The sequence below is a fragment of the Peromyscus californicus genome, unplaced genomic scaffold (assembly GCF_007827085.1).
Source record: "Peromyscus californicus insignis strain IS unplaced genomic scaffold, ASM782708v3 Scaffold_3__1_contigs__length_106647218, whole genome shotgun sequence".
In the NCBI taxonomy this organism is placed as follows: Eukaryota; Metazoa; Chordata; class Mammalia; order Rodentia; family Cricetidae; genus Peromyscus; species Peromyscus californicus.
This window is the reverse complement of record NW_026294551.1, coordinates 62751890-62770528: the sequence shown is the minus strand read 5'-3', so window position 1 is coordinate 62770528 and position 18639 is coordinate 62751890. Positions and strand designations below refer to the sequence as shown.

General features: G+C 44.8%; 2 protein-coding genes across 8 annotated transcripts in view; one reads left to right on the top strand and one right to left on the bottom strand.

Annotated features, from left to right (window-relative positions):
• Positions 1–18639, bottom strand: part of Tom1l2 (target of myb1 like 2 membrane trafficking protein) — a 127865-nt gene that overhangs the window by 79256 nt on the left and 29970 nt on the right. The gene's annotated exons all lie outside the window — the stretch shown is intronic.
• LOC128122066 (cytochrome b-c1 complex subunit 7-like) lies at positions 233–2862 on the top strand. The gene has a single exon (XM_052757321.1). The coding sequence runs from the start codon at positions 2406–2408 to the stop codon at positions 2643–2645; it is 240 nt and encodes a 79-aa protein (XP_052613281.1). The 5' UTR covers positions 233–2405; the 3' UTR covers positions 2646–2862.

The window sequence follows — 18639 nt, the reverse complement described above, 5'->3', positions numbered from 1 at the left end:
GGTAGGTCAAGCAAAACTTCCCTGGCAAACACCCTGGAACAAAAAGCAATTTGGCCCCAAATAAACACTGGGAAACTGTCAGCTTTCATTTGGATGACTAGATATTTTCCATTAGGAATCAATTATGATAGACTGGAGATATAACTTAGTGGTTGAAGCTTAGTGTGGATGAGGACCCTGGTTCCATTTTTAGTACCATTAAAAAAAAAATGAAGAGTTAGGACTAGTTTATTTTTGGCATGATAATAACCATGAACTGATTATTATTGAGGCTCCATGACTAATATGTGGGGATCATTATACTCGTCATTTTCCTTTTATGTATATTTGGAATTTTCTGTAATGAAAAAAAAAAGCAAGGAGAAAGCATAAAGCCATTCATAACGTTAACCTAGCCATGAATTCCTAAGGAACAAAGGAAAGAAGGGAAGAGGGAGAGGAAGAGCCAACAGCAAGGATTCGTAATTGAGAAAAACTCCGCTTTTCCCAACAAATGAGAGGGCAGCTATGCAATGAGGGTACATCAATAAGGCAAAAATGCTGTGTAGCTTTTACAAATGATAAATACTTTGGCCTAGTTGCTAAGTGGAAATCAGCAGAGGAATGCTAAGCAGAAAGGCAGCAGCATGAAATATTGTGTGCATACTAATAACAAGGTAAAAATGCATGCTTCCATAATGGAAAGGGTCAGAAGAGTCTGCAGAAGCCACATCCTCCCTTTAACATCCAGCTCAATGGCCTCTTATTAGTGGGGGTGGCCACCCCCGCAGGTGCACTTGCTGAATTAATTGTGCCCCTCTGGGATTCCTCTGATGAGCTTGCTTATTCTCTATAGCTTAGGTAATGTCTTCACATAGACTTGCCTTTCCTGGTATACAGTGAATTCCACCTGCACACAGTAGGTATTCGATGATGTCTGACCAAAAGAATAAACCATAAATAGCTACTGTCTCTGTTTCAGGACATTCTTCCTTCAGAGTTACTCACACCCACAGGAACCATTCAGGAAAGGCATTCCTTGGTGGTAACCAGAGAACAATGCTTCCAATTCTGATTCACAAAGTGCAGCTGCAACTGTGGGTTTGTGAAGCCAGTAAGGTGAAAGAAAATCAGGCAGACTTCCCGTCCAGACCCCAGCTGAGGCCCGGAGGGGGAAAAAAAATCTCATTTGTTCTGCAAGCAAACAAGTCTCACTGCTGTGGTTCCTCATAGTTGCTCCCCAGTACAGGGGGAGAGCAGGCCTTTCCTCAGCTGATATAGTGGTGAAAAGCAGGAGCAAGAGGACAACCAGGATGCTGGCCGCTGAGTAGCTCTGTGCAGGGAGAATGTTAGACTGCACTGGAGCCTGAGGGGCTCATGAGGGCAACAGCTCGACAGTCCAGGACCTTAGTCCCCTAGTTCTTAGCCATCTTATCCAAATGTCTCTCCATCCCTTCTGCTTACAGGTGCTTTGAGCACCAGGCTTGGGGACAGGGCTGATAGGACATTTTAGAATGCCAGGAAAAAATTCAAAGACAGTCATTTTTCAGAGCAGTAGTGCTTAACTCTTAAATAAAATGTTTGAGAATCTGGCAAGACTTTTCCAGAAAAGCTCTCTCACACAATTCCACATATCTTCTCAACAGGTTCTTCACCCAAATCAAACCATTGTAGGTACTAACATGAATATTAAAAACAATATGGAGCCAGGCAGTGGTAGCACACACCTTTAATTCCAGCACTCAGGAGGCAGAGGCAGGCGGATCTCTGTGAGTTCGAGGCCAGCCTGGTCTACAGAGCGAGTTCCAGGACAGGCTCCAAAGCTACACAGAGAAACTCTGTCTCAAAAAAACCAAAACCAAAACAAAACAAAACAAAAAACCATGAACAAACAAACAAAAAATAATATGGATGCCCACAAATAGCAAGACAGTAGCCCAGCCTGAGGTAAAGTTTTACCTTAATGTGCAGCAGCTCTCTAGGGAAAGCTTGGTTCTGTGTAGTTGTGAAGACCGCCAGCACAGACCCGCTGCAGAGTCCATGCCTGTACACCCAGGAAGGCAGGAGGGTGGGGCTCCCTTGGATGCTCTGATAGGCGTCCATGCATTCTTCTCAAGGCCTGTCAGACAAAACTGCTCCCATTCTACCCACCATGCAATCATTCTGCTGAGCTGCCTTCAACGCACCAGACCCATGAACACACAAGCTTTATTTAGCTCATTTGCCTAACAACCCCCCAAAGCTGGTTGAGGTGGTGCTAGAGAACCACCAAATTGAAGACTTGCAAAAGAAATCAAAGGGGAGAAGGCAGCGCTTCACTCTCGGGTCAAAGTGGCGGGCAGAGCCGCTGCTGCAGTGTCGAGCAAGCGGCTGGATGGTTTCTGAAACTGGTATTATAATGCTGCAGGACTCAACAGACTGGGGTAATGCGAGATGATACAATATACCAGGCTGAAGATGTGAAAGAAGTCGTAAGAAGGCTTCCTGGGGATCTTTATAATGACAGCATGTTTCGAATTAAGAGAGCCCTGGACCTGACCATGAGGTATCAGATCTTGTCCATGGAGCAGTGGACAAAATATGAGGAGGACCAATTCTACCTTGAACCATCTCTGAAAGAGGTTATTCTGGAAAGAAAAGAGAAAGAAGAATGGATGAAGAAGTGATCTTGCAGTTAAGATCTGTGGATGTGCCTGGTCTCAGTGTATTTTTATGAAGTTGTTTCAACCTGAATCACAATTTAAGAATTATTTGCTCTGCAGATGCCTCGCTTTAAATAAATGCCCATTGGAGCCATTGGGAAAAAAAAGAAATCAAAAGGGGGGTCCAGGCATACAGTGACATGGCAGGGGGAAGACAACCACAGAGCACCCCTCCTGCCAACATATACCCCTCTTGCCCTTCCCAGCAATACTCAGAGACTTGTGGGGGCTCTGGAGCAAGCGACTCTATTACTTGTCCAAGATAACACACCTTTCTCAATATTCTCTTGCAAGGAGCTCCTCAGTGTGCCAGGAGCATGGCACATCTGAAGCAAACACTGCTGCATCACCACCCTGTCCCACCTTGCCTCTCTCTGTGATGGTACACGGATGTATCTCACTGCCACAGGAAGAACTCAGGGTTGTTTTTAACAGTCATTTATTTCCAGTGGAAATAACATAAAGATGACTGTAAGCCACGTGAAACAACAGAAGAAACCGCTTCCCAAGAACCAGCGAGTAGGACAGTTATTGATGCTAGTCATTGAATTAGGCTTCCTGGGTTCCTGGTAGCTGAGGCAAAATGGGAAAGACAGTGAGTTTCACAATCCTTACTTTCTAATTAATGGTAGAATAAAAGGCATTCCATTAATACTCGGGAAGTTCTTTTTCCTAACACTGCAATTTACTGTCATCATTCACATACATACAAATAACTGTGTTTTTCTTTTGAAGTAAGATCTTGATGTGCAGCCCAAGATAGTCTGGAGCTAAAGATCCTCTTTCCTCAGTCTCCTGAGTACTGGAATGATTACAGTTATTCTGTTTTGTTTTTGAGACAGGGTTTCATTATGTAGCTCTGGCTGACCTGGAACTCACTCTGTAGACCAGGTTAGCCTCAAACTCATAGAGATCTACCTGCCTCTGCCTCCCAAGTCCTGAGATTAAAGGTGTGCACCACTGCTCCTGGCTTTCAGTCATTTGTATATCAAGGGATAATAAATGAACAACACAATACATAATACATTCTGCTCAGCCAGGTAATCATTGCCTTTTACAGTCTGCCCCAGTTACTTTCATAGCCTCTTTTCCTGCCCCAACCCCACAAGGAACTACAGTCAATCAAAGCACAGTCCTTATTCCCAGCATGCAACCAACCTTGTCCTTGTTCATTTTTACTTGTCCCACCACGTCCAGCTTTACCCTAACGTCTTTAAATGCAGTTTCTTCTACAGATATTTCCCCCAATTCTCTCAATCAAACAAGGCCTCCTAGCTGGCCATGGCTGCCCACATCTGTAACCTTGGCACTCAGGAGGCTGAAGGAGGAGGATTATAAGTTCCAGGCCAGCCTGGAGACCCTTTCTCCTCCACCACACTTCACTTGCCCTGCCACACTTTGAAGCTGGGTGTAGCTGAAGCAGCTACACAGAGCTGGGGCAAAAATCTCTGTAGTCAGACAGGCCTGAGCTCCAATCTGATCACGCTGTGTGATAAACAACTAAATTTCTCTGAGCCTTGATTTCCACATCCATGGGACAGGAACAATGACACCTTGCAAAGCTTTTATAAGAAGTAAATGAATTAATCTGGCTTAGTTGATGCACAGTTGTAATCACAAGCACTTGGGAGGCAGAGGCAGGATTCCAAGTTTGAGGCAATCTCAGCTTCCCTATTTCAGACAAATAAACACAAGTAATATGAATCAGACAAAGGCGTGGGTCTGGGGCTGAGGCTCAGAGTGCTTGCCTAACTCTAGCACATGCAAGGCTCTGGATCCTAGCCCTAACTACTGCAAAACAAACAAACAAAACAACAGGCAAACAACAACAAATAAAATAAAATAAAGGTCTGTCATGGAGCCTTGACTATGCAAGCCCCTTGTACATGACAATAGCTACCATTGGAGACAGGAATCTACCTTCTCTTCTTGCCCACAAAGGACCTCCTTAAAAGGCAACATAATGAAGAACTTCCTAAAGATTGAATGCATAAGGGAACCTCAATAATGGAGCTTCAGAGTTGTCTGAATGCATCTGAAAGTACACCAGAGATCCCGAAGCATGGTGGATTCACACCACATTCAGCTATGGAACACCAAGTTCCTAACTCCTGGACTACACTCTACCCACAAGGGCCTCTGGTATCTCCTATTTCAGAGAATGAAAGTTCCTCCTTCCTGTTAGAAGACCATTTTTGTCAGACAGATCTCCCAAACTCATATATATCAAATTATTACAGCCTGCGGCAGGTACCTTATCCCAAGATCCCTTTCAAAAGCACTAGTGTTGGGGTATGACCTCAGCACTGGGGAGGCAGAGATAGGGGGAGCTCTGAAAGTCCCAAGCCACCCTGGTCTACATAGTGAGTTCCAGGACAGCCAGGACTAAATAGAGAGACTCTGTCTCAAAAAAACAGAAAGGTTGGGGGTGGATAAAAGCACTGCTGTGGGCTTGAGAGATGGCTCAGCTGTTAAGTCCTACGTCCTGATCTTCCAGAGGATCTGAGTTCAATCCCCGGCACCCATATCAGGTAGCTCACAGCCACCTGTAATTCCAGCTCCAGGTGCATCTGACATCCATAGCCTCTATAAAAATAACAAAACCATTTTTAAAAAAGTATTGGTGTGTTATTATGAATGTGTATGGCTGACCACTGTCTTGATGAATGATAGATAAAAGACTGTAATTATCCTTCATGGGTAAGAAACCATAGTCATTTTTAAGGAACTAAATCCTAGACAGCCTACAGAGAAAACAAAATTTCAGTGAATTTTGTTTCAAAGGTAGAAAAAGAAACCAAGAACTTATAGAACACATGTTCATCCCTGGGTGAGACGTGGCAGTGATGCTGTCCTTGGACAGTGGTGTCAGACTTGTACCGAGAGAGGACCTTCTATTTTGGAGGATCCTTTTGGAAGTTGTTTGGCTGTGCTGAGCAGAAAGCCAGGTCTCCTTGGGCAGAGAAGTAAGGAAGGGTATTAAGTCCAGAGTCAAATCTCACTTAAAATTACTGGGATACTGGTCACAGGGAGTTAGAGCTCAGTGGTGGCATGAATGCCTAGCATGCCCAAGACCCTGGGTTTCATTCATAGCCCTCCAAACACAAACACACACACACACACACACACACACACACACACACACACACACACACACTCACTCACTCACTCACACATACCCCACATGCACCTGTAGGTGTGTTCTGACACAGATACAGACATGGAGCTTTTATTAGCATGATTCAATGCTCTCATCTGTAAAATGGGACTCATACTATTGAGTATAACAATGATTCTCCTGTTTCCTGTGTACCAGAATTGCCTGGAGAGTTTGTTTAAAATGTAGATATGTGCATCCTGAGCCCAAAGAGTCTATTTCAGTACATTGATGTGGGGCACAGAAATCTGTGGGGATTTAAATTATTTTTCATTTTTAATTACACAATATGTAAATATATTTCTCCCTTGTAAAATATTAAAACATTACCTTATCAGTTATGATTGCATTCAGCTGCAAGCAATTAAAAACTAACATTTGCTTAAGCAGATGGAGGTTTATTTTTCTCATGGAACAAGAAGAAATCTTGAAGCAGGTAGCATGATGCTATAGTGACTTGAGAACTATGTGGCTGCTGTCACTGGCCTGAGGCTGCAAGGCAGTTGCTGCTACCTGAAAGCCTGTGAAGCAGGAAAGGAAAAAATACAAAGGCTGGAGGAATGTCCATTTATGAAGGCATGCTCCCCGAGGAGCTTCTACCTCCAGTTTACAGGCCAGAGCATACAGGTCACCACTCCCAGCTACAAGGGAACTCAGAGAAGGGAATACTTTAGCTGGGCAAAAGCCACTCCAAACAAAATCAAGGTTCTATCAGTAAGTGTGCTGGTTAGTGGGTGACACACGCTGGAGGCACCTGGGTAGAAGGGGCTTTACTGAGGAATTGCCTCCATTAGATTGGCCTGTGGGCATTCTATGGGCTGAGTCTCTGGAACATTTTCTTGATTGCTAACCGATCTGAGGGGGCCCATGCCACTTGGGCAGTGCTATCCCTGGGCAGGTGGGTCTGAAGCAAGCAAGCAGGTAAGCAGCCTTCCTCTGCGGTCCCTGCACTAGAAAGCAAACTAGAGCAGTATGGAATAAACGAGGAACAGTAACTGGGTACCTACTGAGCAATTTCACTTCAATTACAGAGAAAGACTACACTCTCTATGGTGCGCCCTCTCCATCAATCCTGGCTTCATGTACATTTTAAAGAAAGTCCTCCGGAGATTCTGATGCCCACTTAAGCACCATTTGGGGAACTACTGCCATACTTACACAGAGGTTTCTACAGAGCCCTAGAATTCAGCTTAGTGTAGCTATAACTCATAGTTAGTAACTCATGAATATTTACTCTCATCTTCTTTCCTTTCCCTGGAAAACCTAATCTGCTGTTACAGTCATATCTCAAGTTGGGCTGCAAAGGGGAGGCAACAATGGGATGTGGGAAATCATCGGCTCATTTTTAGAAATCAAATCCATCTTGCAAAGAATGATGACCTACCACCCTTGAGAGTACTTAAAGAACAAGACCTGGGCCCAAAGCATGGCTAAGGCATGAAACTCTGATGGAGTCACCAGCATCATCCCACAAGGGGACTTGCAGCCTAGAGTGCTGTGCCATTCTAGACGTATTTGGCTGCTGAGGGGGCGGGGGGAGTTAGAGTAGACAGATGTGCATGAAAATAAAAAAATAGTTTCCAGAGTTTAATACATGAAATGTATACTGATGCAAAGAGGAAAGCCTGGAAGACAACCCCAAAATGTGCTAAAATCTTAGTGGTATAAGCAACTTATGCATGATTCTGCTTTTTTTTTTTAACTTAGAAAAAGATTTATTTATTTTACTTTAATGTGCATGAGTATTTTCCTGCTGTATGTATGTGACCATAAGCATGCCCGGTGCCCTTGGGGGTCAGAAAAGGGTGTTGGATCCCCTGGAACTGGAGTTATAGATGGTCGTGAGCTGACATGTGAGTACTGAGAAGAGAACCCAGGTCCTCTGTAAGAGCAACAAGTATTCTTAACACTGAACCATCTCTCCAGCCACCTTTTTGTTTTTGTTTTGTGTGTGTATGTGTTCATGTGGTGGGGGTAATTTCTAAGAAGAAGAGTACTTTTTAGCTTGGCACATGGGCATACATCTGTAAGCTCAGTTATTCAGGGGTCTGAGGTAGGTAGATCACTTGATCAAGGAACTAGAGACCAACTGGGAAAGGTAATAAAACTTGATCTCAAAAGAGGAAAAAAACTGTTTCTTTTCGAGATATATCCATGACTTTTTTCTTTTATTTATTTAGCCTATGTGTATGTCAGTGTACCATATGCATGCAGTGCCCAAGGAGGCCAGAAGAGGGAACCGAATCCCCTAGAACTGGAGTTGTAAGCTGCTCTGTGGATTCTGGGAATCAAACCAAGGACCTCTGGGAGCCATCTCTCCAGCCCCCATATCTATGATCTTTTTTTTTCTTTCTTTCTTTTAATTGCCTACCCATATAGTCATCAGGAGTAACAGAATAGTTTTTTGGAAGGCCTTTGGTGGGTCAGTTCATCCAATTCTATGCCATAGCTCACATCTGGCCTTTGGGTAAAATTAAACAGCAAAAAAGGGCTGCATCCAAAGCAAGTACATAACTATGGATGTAGGACACCATGGCAAGGCTGCTGACTACGACGGCAATGTTTTGACATCTGAAACAACTGTGATTTAACAAGGAGAAACAATCCAGAATAAAACACAGGCTAAGGTCCCCGTGGCTTCCTGATGGACATGCTGTAAAGGGCCAGTGGATTCATTACTCAGCCACTGTGCTGCACTCAGCTGCCAAACTACCCTGCACATAGCCGTTAGGGTGGAAGTCAGGACACTATATGCACTGCATATAAAGTCTTCCGAGAGAAACAAAACCCCGCAGCATGGCAAGCAGCCAACTATTAAGAAAAGTTTTCCAGTGGTGGGAGGGGTGGCTCAACAGTTAGGAGCACTGGCTGCTCTTGCAAAGGGCTGGGTTTCCGTTCTCAGTGTCTACATGGCAGCTAACAACCATCTGTAACTCTGGTTACAGAGGATCCAACGCCCTCTTCTGGCCTCTGTAAGTACTGCACACATGTGGTACACAGACAAATATGCAGGCAAACACCCATATTCATAAAATATAAATAAATAAATCTAAACAAAGAGAAAGAAAAGATTTTCCAGTTAGTACAGTCTCAGCAAGCCCCTGTCTGAAATTAACTCAGGAAGCCATGGAGGCTATCTGACTGGCAAACTACTAAATATATGGATAGGCTAGGTCCTGGATGCTGTTAACTTTGGAGTGGAGCTGAACTGGGAGTCAGGCGTGGGGAGACACATACCCTACCACTCTACAAATGCTCGTAACCTGCAGTCAGCTACAGCCTTAACTGACCTTCACCTGTAACAAAACTGCTCCTTATCAGAAAGGTTCCCCTGGGTTAACTGAGTTTGACACACCCTGAGCCCCTAACTCCAAACCCAAATGACAGAAAAGTGACCTTCTCTATAATCCCTCTTACAGCTCTTTCCAGTAGGCAAGCCCAAGCTTGTTGAGCTGTGATTTCCAAGGCCTTGGTCCTGGTGCCTGCTTTAGGAGGTATTATAAAGGGCCAGAGAGGGCAGAGGATGATGTGCCTAGGAGCCTCAAATTGGTCAAGGACTCAGCACCAACCTGCCCTTCTTGTAAGTCTATGAGCTCTGACATAAACTTGAATTATACATAGGACACTACCATTTCTGCAGCCTGTGATGACAAAGTCCTTCTGTATGAAGAACTTTTAGGTCATAGGAGGCAAGTCCCACACAATCAAACAGTATGGCAAATCGACCTAAGAATATCCGCCCTCAACAGGAATTCAAGAAGCAGAAATTCAAATGAAATGTACTTTCCCCTAACAATGAAGCCGACCTGGAGCACTGGGTTGACTGTGGAGGAGCTTGTCTGTGCATCAGTCCTAACTGGTCTCCCAGGAGGGAAGTCATCCTGTCTTGTCGAATCCACCTTCTACTTTACTGCTAGAGTGACCTTTCCAGAATACGAATCTCGTCACGTTACTGGCCTGCCCAGAGCCTCTCTCTGATTTCCCACTGCTATTAGTGTGAGTCTGTGTTCTCTCCACAGGCCTGTCAGCTCCCTGCTGCCCTTCTTCTGTCTGTGTATTCTGAAAAGTCCTCACCTGCTTCCAGCCTAGTTAACGTTTAACAACTTTGGAAGATGTCCTAAAAACTCTGTGGAAAGTCTTTTCCAGCCTTCTCTAATACTAGTATCCCACTTCAGGCTAGGGCAGGTTAGGCTGGGTGCCAATGAAGGCTGAGCAAATATTAAAGTAACCTGATTTTTTTTTTCCCCAGAGAGCAAAAACCTTCCCTGTTGGTAGAGAGCAAAAACCTTCCCTCAGGCTGCAAACATGGACACTTGGGAAGCTGAGACAGGAAGGCTGCAAGTTCAAGGGCTGCCTAAACACTACACGTTGATATCCTGTTTCCAAAGAGCAGCATCCTGTTTCCAAATTTTAAAAAATCAAGTTCTAATAAAAATGGGTATATTTAGCTGGGAGTGGTGGTGCACAGCTGTAATTCCAGTACTCAGGAGGCTGAGGCCAGAGGATTTTGAGTTTGAGACTAGCTTGAGTTACACACAGAGAGCCTGTCTATAAATAAATAACAAATAAGTAAATAAATGCTATGTCTCTCAACATGGTAATTCCACTTGAAAGAATATATTATAAGTAAATAATCTAAAAATCAGATAAAGATTTAAGACCTGAGATGCTGATTACTGCATCAGTTTTTACAGCAACACAGAAAAAAAAAAAGAAACAAAACAATCTAGATGTCTAACACTAAGGCAACAGTAACGCTGGCACATTATACAGTCACGTTAAATGATACTTAGGACAGGGATATAGCTCAACAATAGGTGCTAGCCTAGCATGTGCCAGGTTCTGTGTTCTATCCCAGGAAAGGCAAAAAGAGGAAGCAGAATAGCATTTATAAGCTGCCTTTTCACCATAAAAATGCTCATTGCATGTTAAATGGGGGAGTAAACAGGGCACAAACCCATCTATAGCATCATTTCTATAACTAAAAATGCAGTAATAGTACAAGAAGGAAAGTCACAGGCCAACATATTTACAGAAATGGCTATAGGTAGTAGGAGAATGATATTTTCTCTACTTGCTCTGTATTTCTTCATGCTTTCAAGTTTTGAGGCTTAAGAGCCCAGATTCAGGCAAAAAGACTATACTAGCCAGAGGCTGGGGAAGGCTGGGGCAGAACAGTATCATCTGGTCATGACAGGACAGCTGCCCTCACAAACTTAAGGTACTAGCCAAAGGCTGGGGAAGGCTGGAGCAGAACAGTATCATCTGGTCATGACCGGACAGCTGCCCTCACAAACTCACAGTAGTTACAGTTTCGTGCACAAGACCTGCACATTTCACCATGGGGGGAGGGTGCTCACAAGCCCCACCCCTGGCTTAAGAGTTACTACAGAGAATGGCAGTGAGAGGAAGAGTTAGTTTTTCTAAGGGTGTGGCCCCTCATTGCTCCAACGATGACTCCACACCCATGACTATATATGGATAGCACAAATTGGACTCAGTAGGTTATTAAAAAAAAAAAGCGGCCGGGCGGTGGTGGTGCACGCCTTTAATCCCAGCACTCGGGAGGCAGAGCCAGGCGGATCTCTGTGAGTTCGAGGCCAGCCTGGGCTACCAAGTGAGTCCCAGGAAAGGCGCAAAGCTACACAGAGAAACCCTGTCTCGAAAAACCAAAAAAAAAAAAAAAAAAAAAAAAAAGCATGAAGTTGAAAAGGGGTTTGGTGGGTGGCAGTAGATCTTGGAGTAGAGGTTAATATGACCTAAATATATTGTATGCATGTAGGAAATTCTCGAAGAATAAAACATATTCAGAGAGAGAGACTCTAGGTTCATGGGGCTGGGGTGTAGCTCAGTGTTCCGGTATTTACCTAGCATATATAAACCCTAGATTTGATAACCAGCACCATTACACTTGAATACACACACACACACACACACACACACACACACACACACACACACACACGAGGAGCTGTGTGTGGTAGCGCACATCTTTAATCCTAGCACTTGCCAGTGTGAAACAGACCAGCTTGTCTACACAGCCAGCCAGGGCTATAAAGCTACACAGCAAAACCTTGTCTCAGAAAAAGGGAGGCTAGGTGATGGTGGTGCACACCTTTAATCCCAGAGGCAGGCAGACTTCTGAGTTTGAGGTCAGCCTGGTCTACAGAGCAAGTTCCAGAACATACAGGGCTACACAGAGAAACCCTGACTTGAAAAACCATAAATAAACAAATAAATAAACAATAAATAAATAAATAGATAGATAATAAATGGGAGTCAGGTAAGGGCTCAACTCTTCAGTTCTTCCATCTTGTCTAAGGTTGCCTCCTCCTATGAAGAGTCAGAACTGCCCTGACTTCTCATGACGTCCACTCAGCTCCCTGTCCTATATCATTTGTAACAAAAGTCAGGGGACAGAAAGGAAGGCAGAGACTATCTGTCCCTGGAGCCTTCAAGAATAAAATAGAGAACTGATTACAGAGGTACATATTTCCAAATTAATCTGGCTACCCCAACACAAGCCATTCAACATGCCCTCTCCTTCCAAAGCAAATTCATCTCCTCGTACTCTACTATAATCCCATGCAGGGAACACGGACAGTTTTACTTTATCTTTAGTAAGAGATAGAAATGGAAGCCCAATACGTCACTATCCACCCTATGAATATACTGCTGCACACAGTGCTTCACATCTGGTCAGCCTGTGCTCAGCTCAGGGGAACCCAGTAAGTATGGATGGGCAAGGGCCTCCAGCCAGATGAAACAAAGGCTCTTTCCTGCTTGTCTGTGTCATTACTGGGGGGGGGGGGGGGGGGGGGGGGGGATCTTTCCTGGTGATGAAGAACTCTGTGTCTTAAGACTCTGAACTCCCCGCTGACGCTGCCAGCGCTCAGCTCCCTAACAGCTCTCTAAGGCTGACAAACTGCCCAGCATTGACACACGGCCCATATGTCACCGTCTCTGCCTGCAGACTGGAGGACTGGGAAAGCGCTAGGATAAATGGCTCTGAATAATGCAGTGCTCACATGCAGGGGCCTAACAAAGGACATTAGAGAGAGCTATATGGTGAGGGGCACACAGAAGGGCTGCAGAGCTCCTGCAATGGCCTCCTGCATGTCACACCAGTCCACCTAAACCTGACACTGCTTCATAGATAATTTCTGCCATGTTCAAAAACGTCCCTGCTGCCGTCTTCACACAAAGGCAGTGCCACATGGCTGGCTAGGGTTCACTACACTGCAAGTCGGCTCTGGGAGGCTTGCTCTGGGTACACTGTCAAGAGCACTCCCTCTGTGGTCCTTCATGCTCTCCAGTACAATGGGAAGAGCGCCAGGGACTGGCAGGGTGAGATGAGAAGGAGGCAGGTTTCAGATAAAATTAAGAAAGGCCTCTCTCTTGAGAAACGAGCAGGAGTGGATGTGCTGTGGGCAGTGAGGAGCTTCTCATCCCTGGAATACACAAAGCTGGGCTGGAAGCCACCTGGCAGAGTGCCTGAGAAGGGCTGATGCTGCCCTTGGCAACCCACAGCACTTCTACCTCCGAGACACTGGGGTCTTTGATTTCACTGGAGAAGCCCAAAGCTGCATCCCTCATTAGGCTGACAACCACCCTCCCCCTGACCAGCATGTTCTATGCAATAATGACTAAAGGAGGGGCAGCAAAGACGGCTAAGACAGGCATTCAAACTGAGACAGGGTTCTCTAGAAGAGACCATGAGACTCAAGACACTGCAGATCTCTCCAGACTCCAATTCCATCCCCACTCACCTAAACACACAGGAACCAATTCCAGATTTCGTCAACATCAATGAATCCTACCTGGGTTCTCTTTAATAAATCTTTATTTTATTTGAGGCAGAATTTCTCTCTGTAACAGTCCTGGCTGTTCCGGAATTCGCTCTGTAGACCAGGCTGGCCTCGAACTCACAGAGATCCATCGGCATCTCTCTCCTGAGCACTGGGCTTAAAGCCTTGTGTACCACCACTGCCCAGCAAAGATCTTTATTTTTATTTATGTATAATGTATGTGTCTGTGTGTATAGGCCACACATATGTCCGTGGAGTCAGAAGTAATGGCTGAGCCATCTCTCCAGCCTCCTTGACTGCCTTCTTAAAATATCCTAGATGGCTCACCTTTTATGTAGTCTTTACCTAAGACTAAGGTAGAAATTTTTAGTGTCACTTTTCTCACACTGGGAAGATGAGACCCAGAGAAATGATATGATACACACACACACACACACACACACACACACACACACACACACACGCACACGCACATGCACACGCACACACACATACAGGGGTACATGAGTATGCACCCTTATCTACCAGAGGCCCTTCACTAATAGCTGTAACACAGCTGCTCAGTACAGGCTGAAAACAGTCACATTAAGGCCTTGGTATTCAGGCAGCCTCTAAAGCATCTTCCATCTGAACTAACCCTTCCCCAGGACTTGCAGAGTGAGGCAACCTCTCTGGTCTGGAGGTCCCTCTCTAGCAATATTTACTTTGGGTGCAGAGACCGATTCCAGACAAAAAGTTGGCAGTGTGCTTGTACAGCTGTAGAGAATTCTCAAGCTTGAGGCCTCCCCATCACCTCCCTGCAAAGTGGTAGCTACAGTCTGCACCCAGGCTGCTCTTCATATCAGGCAACAAGCCAAGCAACAAAAACTGCAACTAAAGCTTGGACTTCTGAATAACAGAAAGAGCACAGAGCCTAAGGCATGACTTCATTCCTCTTCCAGGGAGAACCATTTCGCATTAACTAATCAGTGAACAAGAAGGACACGCATTCTCTAGTTGTTTGGGACTTGTTGTTCTTGCTCTTTGCTGATTATCATTATCATCATCATCATCATCATCATCACCACCACCACCACTATTTTGTGCTGTGTGGGACGGAATCTGGGGCCTGGCATGCTAGATAGTACTCTACCTCTAAGATGTAATCCCAGTCCAAATATTCATTATTACCAATACTTACTGAGTCTTTCTGGTGCCTAGCCCTGTGATAGGCATCATGAGAAACAGATCCTCAAAATAATTAAGTTCAATTTAGAAACTCTGGCTGTTTGAATGAGAATGGCCCCCATGGGCTCATATGTTTGAATGTTTGGTTCCCAGTTGATGAGCTGTCTGGGAAGGGTTAGGAGGTGTGGCTATGTTGGAGGAGTGTGTCACTGGGAACGGCCACTCCAGGCCTAGTGTCTCTTTTTCTCTGCCTGCTGCCTGTGGATCAGGATGTAAAAGCTCTAAACCGCTACTTCAGCACCACGCCAGCCTGTCACCATGCTCCCTGCCGTCATGATAAAGGACTCACATTCTGAAACTATAAGTAAGCTCCCAATTAAATGCTATTTCTCATAAGTTACCTTGGTTATGGTGTCTCTTCACAGCAATAGAACAGTAGTAAGACAGGAGTGTCCACAGGCACCCACCACCAATGGCTGGCTGCTGACTCTTCTGACAGAAAGACAACCCAATAGTAAGAGCCTCCTGGGAGAAAATTATTCAACCTCTGCAATAGGTTTGTCAAAAACTGGACCCCAAACAGCTTACACCTGTAATTCTAGTACTTAGAAAGCTGAGGGAAAAGGATCAGGAGTTCAAGGCCAGCCTTGATTCAGGCCAGTCTGGATTATATGAGACCCCGTTTCCAATAACAAACAAACAAACAATAAATAAATAAAAATAAAAAACCCACCTGAATCTGAATCTGATCAATCTCTACATTCAACTCCCAACTTACACAAAATATGGAGGGCAGAGGGAAACGTGAACATGTTAAATGACACCATGGAGATACGATCAGCAAAGTCCAGACTATGATTCCGTTAATAAAACAAACAAACAAACAGAATAACAGCAAACAAGCCTGCTGCCTTGTCAGCCGTACAGGGACAAAGCACTTGCCACCCAGGCTGACAGCTCAGTTTGATCCCCCAGCCAAGTAAAAGGGAAGGAGAGATACTCCACAAACTCGTCCTGTGACCTCCACAGATGTGCACCACCGACCCCACTGACAGACAGACAGAGAGAAATAATAAAAACCTAGACTGTGGGAAACACTATAGGACAAATGTCCTACTTCCTTCAGCATATAAATTACAACGAAAAACATTTGGATGAAGAGCCCAAAAATCAAAAGGGCCACGAGACACATCAATAAACTAATATTGTACCTTAGTACATCCCAGTCAAACAAACAAAGTCTTGAAATATGACATTGTACAGCAACTAGAATTCTGAACCAAACTGAATATACAATATAAGAAAATTTAAACTTTTTTGTTTGTTTGTTTTTCAAGACAGGGTCTCTCTACATAACTCTGGCTATCCCGGAGTTCGCTCTGTAGACCAGGATGGCCTCAAATTCAGAGATCCTCCTGCCTCTGTCTCCTGAATGCTGGGATTAAAGGTGTGTGCTAAGACTGATATAGCCAATATTCTCAAAAGAAAGTTTAAGTAAATTTTATAAGACATAGAGCTGGGCATGAACCAATATTCAGAGGGCTAAGGAAGGAGGGCAGTGAATTTGAGACCAGCTGGAGGTAAAAAGGAAAATATAGTATAAAAAACAAAGACTTTCTGGTTGGAGAGAAGGCTCAGCAGTTAAGAGCACATACTTCTCTCATAGAGGGCTGGGGTTCAATTCCCAGCATCTACCTGGTGGCTCACACTACAGTTCCAGGGGATCCAACACCCTCTTCTGATTTCCAAGGGCACCAAGCATGCATACGGTACACACACATACATTCAGGGAAAACACTCATACCCATAAAAATAAAACAATTAAAAACAATTTTTAACCGTGGAATTCCATCTGGGGCAGTTGTTACTTGGATGAGTATATACACGTTAAACAGACACAACTGGTGCACGGCAAAGGCTCTGGGCAAACAGAAGCTGTGTGACCCACTCAGGAAATAGTAGACCCATTTTACAGACGAGGAGACAAGATCCAGGAAAGAGAGGTAACGTCTCCAAAAAATCCACATTCCTAGTAAGAGATGGCGCTTGGATTTCAGGCCATCCCCACCTTCAGGGCAGAGGAGAACTCTGGTCACAGAAGCCAGAAGAGGGCTTCATGCAGAGAAAGGAGCCATGACTCCCAACATGGAGCAAGAACAAGGCAAGGCTGCAAGAACCGCAGGAGGAAGGCACCCTGATGCTGAGGAACGCCACTCCTGTGAAGTTCAAGGCAACTTTTCCTAATCACAGACTGGTCTCCATGACTGTCATTGGCATAACCTCACTAATTCAAATAAATAGCCAGAGGGTTTCAGAGGGAACAATTTTAACTGTATTCCATAATGATTTTGGATTACAGCCCAAAGTGTTAGCTAGTTAAGTGTAGGGGTCATCTCAAATTGTTTACTTGGCTGGATCCCAAGAAAGCCAGGCTGTCATCTTGCAATAAGGTACCGGTTTTGTGTACCCAAAAGGGAGGCTCTGCCATGGAACTTGTAAGTCACACTTGAAGAGCTGCACCACTGGGATTCGCAGTCTTTGGCTTAAATCTGTTCCCCTGCCTTATTTGGGGAAAGCTATACCACTGAAGGTGGTTGTCCAGGATGATATCAAAGGCATTCCACCTCCACAGAGGAGGCCATCTTTGCAGTAAACATTCAGATAAAAGCCATTTCAGAAGCAAAGGCTTCCTGTGCCTGGGGACCTTGGGGAGAGTCCCAGTCCCATTCCAACTTAGCAAATGTGTTCTTCACATGATGGACAGGATGCCACTGAAGAGTAAGTTCCAGAAGCTTCTGTAGGAACAGGAAGAGAACTGGCGACAACTCTCTTAACTGCTTAGCATCCTTGTTTACCAAACTAGGAACCCCACAGCTCTATGAGAATGGAGCACACCAATAAAAGCCAGCAAAATGGTCCCCAGTAAACCAGATCTTTCATGACTGGATTCTGGGGTAGCAGGTCATAGCCATGGCTAGTTCTTGCACCCCCACCCCCCATGGATCTCTAACCTGCCCACTACAAGAGGCAGTGCAGAGGAACAGAAATTCCAGCACAGTGGGTAGAACCCGGGTTTCTGCGGGTACTTCACAATGTCCACCCCTAGCAGTTTTACAGTGGGAATGGATAAGCACTGTCCATTCCTCACAACAGACTGAACAGAAAACAAAGGTCCATCAATAACAGGAGTTCTGTTCTCCTTTCCTCAAAAACGGCAATGAGATAGGACGGTTGTGCATTTGGCTCTCTTCCTCTTCTGCTCTCTTTACTTCTCTCCATTTCAGGTGCTAAAGAGTCCAATGAGCTCTTTAATGAGAGACAGGCTGAAGGCAGGAGTTGTGGAAGAAGAATCGTAAGTAAAGTTTGTCCCTGGGATCCCAAGCTTGTAACAAATCAGCATAGGCTTAAAACAGCAGATCCAGGCCAGGGTCAGATTTTTGACCTGTTTGCCTGACCCAAGATCAGCATGTTCTTTCCCAGAAGACCAAGCAACAAGGTTCAATCAATAACAGCAGTAATAAAAGCCCGGGGCCTTTAGGTCAGTCAGATCTAGGCTAAAGTGCCTACTTTGCAATTTAGTAGCCAAGACCTCAGGTGTGTTCGGTCACCTTGGTTTCAAGCCTCAGTCATTTCACATGTAAAATATGGGTAGCAATGACTGTGCAGGGCTGCTAGGAGACTCAGAAATACCATACAGGTACTCAGAGCTTATGTGCCAACACGTGCACTATTCATTGAAGTCTGACCATAACACTGTGAGGGAGTGATTATGTCCTGGATTTGCAGACAGGTGACATGTTCCAAAAGACAGAGTATTAGTAAGTGC